Here is an 8,730-nt window from a genome sequence, read left to right on the forward strand (position 1 = left end):
GGAATGACCTCCCCATCCTGCACTTGGATGACCTGGAGGACAGACAGGGACAGGGCAGGTCTGGGAATGGAAACTGAGTTTCCAAATTCTAGGCCAGCTCCCTATCACCAAGATAACACCGTTCCTTTCCTCTCTCCCCCTCCATCCTCAAACGGCTCCCTGGAAACTGCTGGCTCCCTCCTAACCAGATCGTGCTGCCGGGCACGTCCCAGGCAGGGTGAAGCACCCTGCACAGCCCAGGGCTCCCATCACTTCTCTACCTGGCTCCTTCACCTAAGGCAGAATGGAAATGCATGCTCAAAGCTAAACCTGGTCACCTGAGTTAGAGGTACCAAAGGGTATTTAGCAGCAGAATTAATTCTTTCCAAAACTGCCTTCCAGATGCTTTTCACAAATCTTCTATTTTGCTTTTTTAATTAAAAAAAGAAAAAAATTTTAATGTATTTCCTTTGAACCAACTACGACTTCTTTGGCCATGTGAAACATGGTGTGTGCCAATGACGTTTTTCATTAAAATTGCTCATGCCATTTTCAAAGGGGGGAGATTATTTCAAGCAAGGAGGAGGTTGGCTGAGATGACCACCTGAGGTCCTCTCTAACCTGAATTTTCCCTGTGATCCCTTGGCCATGAGAAATGGTTTGGGCTTTTTCCTCCTTCAGGCAACTACAAGAGGTCCTCTCATCGCTTCTGGAGAACTTTTCAGAATCCATACTTGTTATTTCTGAGATTTGATGCAAAAGAGAAATAGATAGGCAGCTGGCAGAAGTTTTGTTTCTGAATTCCGCGTGTCTGGACTTGCCCTGGTGTTTGTGTCTCCCAAGTCTGACTCAAACCCAATTCAAGCCAAAGGAAAGAACCCCAGCAGCTTCACAGATAGAAAGCTGCTACTCTTGAAAGGATAAACTTTTGGTTTCATAAAGGTCTCTTCTGTCTGATCTGCTGGAGAGTTATCCTCAATGATGGTGTTTAATGAGGGTTAGTCAGGCATAGACAAACATTTCACCCTGCTGGTGTTACCCTGCTGATGTACTCTGCCACTCCATCACGATGAATTTTGGCACCAGCACTGCACCCACTGCACAGAATCTTCACCACCTGCCAAATACTCTTTCTTCTTCTTGGGAAGTGGCTGGGCTGTCCCTGTTTGCCTCCATTTTTGCTCTCTTGTCTTTGCTTTGATGTGGCTCTACCTCTTCGGCTGTTTGCCAGCTCGATTGCCTACATCTCTTTCTTTTAATGCTGCTGGGATCCTCTCATCTCAAGGGTGCCCGCAAGCCTTCTTTCCTAATCCAAGTAAAACAAAACACTCACCTGAATTTATCACCGCTTTGAAAAATGACTGTCCTCCTTAAAGATAAAGCTTGTGGGGGCAGGCGGTACTTTTCATTAGAGCGAGCGATAGAACAACCAGACAAGCTTTCGGCTGTGCAAGTCTTAGGGCATCATCTATAAAGACACCGGTGCTACGCTGGCAATTGTCCCTACTCTTGCAAGTGGAGTCCCTACGCTTGCAATTTTAAGTGGAGATTTTAAGTGTGTAGGCGTATGCTCTACAAATACCCCAACCCTTTTGCTATCAGCAGACATGGTAAGTGTTGTTGCCTGAATAGGGTTACAGAGAGAGTAAGAAACGTTAGTTTTGTAATGCGTTTTGTTTATTAAACTCGGTTTTCACTCATGTCCTGAGCTGACAAAAATGCTTCCCAGGAAGACTGGCAAATAGAAACAATTCGTAAATATATATATATATATCTCTTTCAAACACTGTAGGTATAAACAAATAAAAGCTCTGATTTGCTATTTTAGGAGGTCCTGTATAACCAGCATTTTCAGCTGGCCAATTAGCAGCACGTGTTAAACAATGAGGAACTTCCACTTCTTTTTAAATAACTAAATCCAGTGTTTTAAAATTATTGCTCATTATCAGACAAAAACCCAGGATATAAAGGACGTTCATCGAAAATCCTCATTAACAGCAAGGACGCTACATATTGACGGTACATGCAGCTTTACAGTGGGATGGGTTTTTAATGCAATTAACATCAAAACTTTCAGAAATTAAGATGTTGGGCAACTAATCTGAGGATATTACAGGAGCCAGATTAGAGTAGCTCTAGCCTTGGCACCTTCCTAAAATCTACCTTCTTTCAAGATGTCAAGCTGAGCACTCCTGACACAAATGCCTCCAAATCACTAATAGCTGGAGGTAGAGAACCCAGCTGCAACGCTGCTCCAAGGCTTTGCTGCGTGGTGATTACTTCTCTTCTGGATCCATGCTGCTCTTGCCCCTTAGCTGAATTCTCTGGGACCTGCCCAGTGGGGCTGCCATGGGCTGGGTATGACGAAGGGGACCAGTGCACAGAGAAACATCACAGAACTGTAGACAACTGAGGTATTCTTCCCCCCTTGCTGCTCCTCCTGACTAGCAGTGTCGAGGGAGGGGACACAGGCAGGTACCAGTAGAAGGTGAAAATGCAGATCTCCTTGCAGCGCTGTTAACTAGAGGCATCTCAACTTTTACAGCTACTGGTAGCAATACCTTGCACAACGGGTTCCCGTGTGCCTACTGCATGCATATTCAGCTAGCAGTCTCCCACTGGGGCTACGCTATGGCAGTTCTTGCTCCCTTCTGCTCAGGAGCACCTTGGGGCAGCATCTGCCTTCCCATGCCCTCCTGGTGGAGTACACAGCTCGCTGACCTCCTTGCTCTGCTCCAGCTGGTCCACTTCTTCTCTGCAGGAAAACAAGGAGCAGCACTACTTGTGCTAACCCCTCAGCAGAGGAGCCTGGTCCCAGAGAAGGAAACCCACTGTCCATCTCACACCAGCCAGGCACATTCCTCAGGGTGACACAACAGAGATACACTGCGGGGCCTTCTGGCTGTCGTCTGCTCTTTCCCCACTGGGTTTCTTCGGATACACCACACTGGCCATCTTGAAGAACTCATCTGCAGCATCCAGAGCTATGAGCCGATCCTGCCAAAGCAATGGGGTTTTACAGTCACTATGGGCTGCTTTGGGCAGCTCCCAGGTCAGGGCCCTCCCTCCACAGCTGCTCTCAGGTTAAGCCAGGTGTTAGGTCTAATAATTTCCCACTTCTTTAACAGGCTGCAAGAGCACCTGGTTACACAGGCTTAAAGAAACTTGAGGGGGGCAAATTTATGGTGCTACAGCACTGCCAGTTCTAAGGAAGCTGAAGACTCAAGCTACAAGTGCAACAATTGATGTGGACGACCCAGATGCCACCATGTACTTGAGCATTCACCTATCTGCTCCCCTTCATGTCAACTCGCTTGCAGATGAGCACAGTGGGGAGGAAGGCACACTTGGAGCTACTTACCACCACAAAGAGGTAGCGTTCGGAAAGCTCCCAGCTGGTTGGGAAGATGTTTGTCTCTTCAGACAGCTTTAACAGGATGTCCCGGGCTTTGCCCATGTTCTGGGAGTCACTAATGATGCTGAGTTTGGTCACCGACAAGAGGGAGTCAGCTTCCTTCTGGAAACCTGGGAAAGAGATGTGTTAAAAAAACAAGTCAAACATGTGGGCAGAGTCATCTCTGAGTCCTCCAGGCTCTTGTAAAGTTCCTTATTTCCCCTTCACCTTGGGCTGCTGTGTTCCCTACTTGCTAAGACAAACTAGTGTTTCCTTGAGGCATGCTCTGTGTCTGCACTTGGAGCAGGTATGAGCTTGTGAGTAGGGGAAAAAAACCCATAAATCTATTCAGAGCAAGATTGTTCCTAGTCTTCCAGAGCAGGTGTAGGAATATCAGCACTCAGAGTGTTGATTCAGCTCTTGTATGTTCCTGATGCTGCCAAAGCTTTCAGGGATGGTGAGGCTCCCTGAGCAGCCCAGTGACTACGCCTATGTGTTGTTGAGAGGTGACAGTGATAAAAAAAACCTGTGGCAGAAATGGGTTCACGGGTAATTGTTCCTGTAGAATTTAGCATCTCTTATGGAGGGGTATCCAGGGAAGGAAAAGGGGAAGAGAATGAAAGTAGGGACCTTTACATATAGTGGCTACCATTAACTCTTCATTCAGCTCCAGGGAGCTGCTGGTGACATGTTTCATCTGAAAACACAGGGGAAAATGGGGTGGTCTTATGACCTTTAAAGCACAGGTCTAAATAGCAGGTTTCACATCTGGTTGCACATCTAGCTTTGCTCAGGCCAAATGATCCCTGGCCTTGAGCTTCCCCACCCTTTGCAAAACAGCCCAGGAGCTATTGTGGACATGGGGAAGATGTGGGAAAGCCTTTGTCAACGTGCAGTAACAGATGGAAGGATGTCAGGTGATCCCTCCCATGTCTGGTCTGTACAGGTGTGCAAGCACCTGGATGAACATGAATAGCGATACCTAGTTATGAATTTGTAATGTTCCTCCCCTCCAGATGCCAGAACAGCAGGTAGGGCAGGAGTAGCTGAGATATCCATCTCTTTTGCTCCCAGTGATAATATCCTTGAACAGCCCGACAAGCGCGCTCGTCTCGCACATCCTCCTCTCCTTAGCTGCCAACCACCTCCACAGCATGATGCAAGTCACCAAGCTGATGTGCCAGTATGACACATCTCCTTGGGCCGAGTATCACATGCTGTGTGCAATGTAATGGGGAAAAGCAGATCACACCCACCACCACCTTCTCTCAAGGAGCAGCAGCTGAGCACGCAGGATTGGTGGAGGCAGTTCAGCGTTTGCAGGCTAGGAAATAGCAGGAGTGGGAGGGTTGAGCTATTTCATTTGGTGAAAGAGTATTTCAAATTCTCTCAGGAGCAAACGAAGTGGATGGGTGTGCTCTGATGGGCTGGAATGGGCTAAGGAAGCAAACTAGATGTATCAGTGTTCAAATCTGAAAGGAATATTCATTTCTCCCTGCTTATCTTGCTTAGAAAAACCCAGGGTGAACTCCCAAGTGTCCCTGCTAAGTTTGCACAAGGAAGCTGGGAATGGATGAGTGCATGCACGGGCTTGAAAAGCTCTCCTGCTGATCATGGGTCCTGCTTATGACATGCCTGCTGCCTCCCAGCCATGCCTGAGCTCTGCGGAGCGTCCTGCCGGTTCTCAAGTGCCTGGGGAGCTACCTGCTGGCACTGCTCGGTAACCTTGTTTTATCTTCCTCCTGCTCTCCACTACCAGCCTGATTTTGTGGAGCTGCCCCCATCCTCAAGCACGGTGGGACCTCTCATTCAGAACCACACAAATGATATCCTTTTGTACTCTGGCTTACCTAAATCCTCCAGAATGTGTTTCCACCTGCTCCTCACTTCTTTTCGGGTCTGTCGTAAGGTATAAATATCATAGTTGAGCTTTTGCCATTCCTGCAAAGCAAGAGGATAAGAGACACTCAGCCATTTGCACCTTTGTGGGAAGGTCTCTGCTGCTTTTTTTAGGAATTTCAGCTTTTAGAAATGGAGCCAGAGCTGGACTGTTGATGTTGGCAACATCAGGGAGGAGCATGAGGGAGCAGCATGAAGGTCAGGTTGCCATCCCTGGAAGAAATTACACTGACCAGCACAAAATAGTTTAGCTTGACATTTGGAACAGCACCTCTGTACCTTCTCTGCATGTATAAAACAAGCTTCCAGATACCTTGAAATGGGATTACAGAATCCAGTTTAGGCATTGCTGATGACCAAAGTGGTCCCCTCAGTCAGACAGAAAGAATATAATTCCAGCTCTGTGCTGTAAATTATAATGTTGTTCTAGGCTGCAGAACAACATGAAATTCCAAATGTAGCTCATCATTATTAAGTCTCTTTAGTCCTTTACTCCAAACCTTGACACCCCTGCAAGTATCAACTTCACCTGAGGTTGCGAAAATACCTTGTTGGGCCTTTAACAGCTTGGGAAAGCACAATCACATATTAATAATTACCTTCTGCAAACTATTGCCACACCTTATTTTCATATCCTTGCGGTTAAACTGGCATGGAGTGTTTTGTTACTGCTGGTGATAGCTCATGGGAAACTAAAAGTTTGAAAGAAAGTTACTGCTTTCAGTGTGGTCACACATACAGTGGCTTCTGCAAACTGCTCACCCCCCTCTCTGGCATTTAATTGGAGCAGGCAGGTTTTCAGAAGCACTGGAAAACAAGAAAAACAGACCTTTTTTGTAAAAGGCTGGGGTCCCCTATTTCAAATAGCAGAGAAGAGGGATGCATGCGGATGGTTGGGGACTGAACTGTCATTTGACACAGAAACTGTTAGTGGCTGCGAGTTGCTGCAGTTAATGCCTCACTTTACGCAGCTTAAATCCTCGCACTTGACCTCAAGCTTTTTACCTGCATAGAGGGACACTGTCTATGAGGGAAGGTTCTGAGGTTATTTATTAAAGTTATACCAGCACAATTAAACTCATCTGTACAAGTATGCATTCCTGTGGCAACACGTGCATTCTGCAAGAGAACCGGAAGCACATTTCCTAGCTGAGTTTAATGTCACTCAGATAATTTCCCTCTGCTAACAACCCTAATTAATCTCATTTCTCAGCAACAGATTACATAGATGGACTCTTGTCGAATAAACAGGTGCTATTCTGTGTCGTCTCCTTGGGATTTTCCTATGTGACACGCTGAGTTCAAAGGGTTACAGCATACCCATGACAGTCAGCTGCGTGTTAGAAATCCTACTGTTTTTCTGATACCTTTCTGGTGCCTTAAAGAGTTGACTTGTTTAGATAAAGAGGTGGAGATATCTTAGTGGTTTTCTACCTGAAAGCAGGTGACACACCACGACTGCAGAGAATTAAACAATGAGCAAGAATTGAACAATTCTTGCTGTTCAGCAATGGCTGCAGGAAACCCTTGGTGATTACGCTCTGGAAGAAGCAGCTGGTGGGTTATGACATTGGTGAATTCAGGTCAGGAGAGCAGGGGAAACGTGGCTCTGCCTGCAGCCTCTCGCTCTGCCCCGCTTGTCCTCCTGGAGAGCAAAACCCTTGTTGTTTTTAGCTTTGTATTGCTCCTAGCTTCACCAATCAGAGACACTGGACTGCAGTGGTTCTCAAAATCAGCTTTACTCTTTGCATGGGAGGGCAGCTGGCTGCTAGCACAGGGCATCAAAAAACCTCTTCAGCCCTTCAGGAGAGAAAGGAGGCAGGAACAAGACTCTTCACTCGTGATACCAGCTTATAGCTAGGAACTGAGCTCCTCTCAGTGAAAAAGAACAGAGGAGTTTTATTGCATTAAAGCTTTGCGGGTAGTTTATTGCAAACTTGAAAGTTTTTTAAAAGAGACTACAAAGCTGCATGATGCCTTTGTCCCCGCTGGCACGGATCCCTTAGAAACATCTCAGCCCGCTCATGACCCCATGGCATAAGTAGAAAGGAGAGCAAACCACCCTGGGCATGCTGGTGGGGGTGTGTCTGTCCTCCCACGGGGATAACCATTCATGAATGATCGATGAATACAGCCAGTGTGACTCCAAGCATGCTTCACACTGCTGAATTAGTGAGCTGGGGGGTGGGAAAGATGCTCCTCTCCCCGAAATGGGGCTTGCAAGCACCATCAGCACCTTCAGGGCTGCGGGGACTTAGCCAGACTCCTCTCTAAGCTAAACGGTGAGCTGTGCTTAGCATACAGAGAAGCTGCTCCTGATTTTCTCTGGATTAACAGCAGCATGGTTTTCTCTTGTCTATTTTTGTTTTAAGAGAATCTAGGTTACAGCTTTCTTGTACATGGTAGTTACTGACTTGCATTATGGAAGTGAAAATGGTGCATATTTAGTCCCAGGGGACCTCTTACAGTGTTCTGTTGATGAAGAATTTGGGGAATATGCAAAGGAGCAGCTTTGGTACAGGAAACGATGCTTAACAGTGGTGCTTGGCGGTGGTACCTCTTGTTTTGGTGGGATTTCTTTTGCCTGTGCGTGGAGCTGGATGTGTTTGTATTTCTGCAGAGAAAGCTGAGGTGAAAAGCAACTAGAGACAGCACAGATTGTCAGAGTGAGGTTAGGCAGCTACAGGCTGAGCTCTTGAAGGGACTCATCATGCCCTGTTCTCCCTCAGCCTGAGAATGACTAAGTTTTCGCAGGTGATTCCTTGTAGCAGAGACACCCTAAATGCTGTGAGCAGGGTGCTGTCCTCTGTGTTTTTTTAATGAGGAAATAAAGTTAAGAACACCTTTGCATCCCAAAATTCTTCTAAAAAGCATATCCCTTTAGCTGCACAGCAGAGGAAGAGCAAAGCTTGTCCTGCCTACGTCTCCACGTAGGACTGGGCAACATCAGATACTTTGGGGAGGGTGTTCCCCACACGGATCCCATGAGTCACCAAGATGTGACTTGCGGAGGGAGTGTTTGGTCGGGGCCAGGCAGTATCACGAGGCTGAGGCTGCTCAACACCCACTGCTGGGCACCCCCAGGGCAGACGGCTGGGGCTCTGTGCCAAACCCCGTGTTCCCTCAGCCCTCACCACAGCTGGGACAGGAACAGCTGTGGCATACCAGGGCACTGGTGAGATGCAGGACAGGGCACGCGGGTCCTTGGGGAGCCCTGGGCAGAGCAAGGCCAGAGGAAGCTGCTCTCTGTGCCATATCCAAGGCTGGCTCCCTGCCAGTGCCCCTTCCAGCCAGGTGTCCAAGCCTGTACGCAGGCATGGGACAAGCAGCTCTCTCCCAAAACTTAGCTTGTTTTTGCATTCCTTGTGCACCTCTGTTCCCTGTCCTGCCCCTTGCAAAGATAGAAGTAACTTCTAAAGGAGTGAGGAAGATTCTTGCACATAGTACTGGGAAAGTTC

The 8,730-nt window shown here is 47.4% G+C and overlaps 1 protein-coding gene across 1 annotated transcript in view; it reads right to left on the reverse strand.

Moving 5' to 3' along the window:
* Positions 1–2,841: 2,841 nt before the first annotated feature.
* The window catches only part of MREG (melanoregulin), a gene marked incomplete at its 5' end in the record, with an annotated part of 15,962 nt that continues 10,073 nt past the window's right edge, over positions 2,842–8,730 (reverse strand). The window contains 3 exons of the mRNA XM_010139042.1: positions 2,842–2,976; positions 3,341–3,504; positions 5,224–5,314. Coding sequence (XP_010137344.1) covers positions 2,842–2,976; positions 3,341–3,504; positions 5,224–5,314 — 390 coding nt within the window. The remainder of the gene's footprint in view (positions 2,977–3,340; positions 3,505–5,223; positions 5,315–8,730) is intronic.

This window comes from Buceros rhinoceros, unplaced genomic scaffold, assembly GCF_000710305.1.
Source record: "Buceros rhinoceros silvestris isolate BGI_N320 unplaced genomic scaffold, ASM71030v1 scaffold19626, whole genome shotgun sequence".
In the NCBI taxonomy this organism is placed as follows: domain Eukaryota; kingdom Metazoa; phylum Chordata; class Aves; order Bucerotiformes; family Bucerotidae; genus Buceros; species Buceros rhinoceros.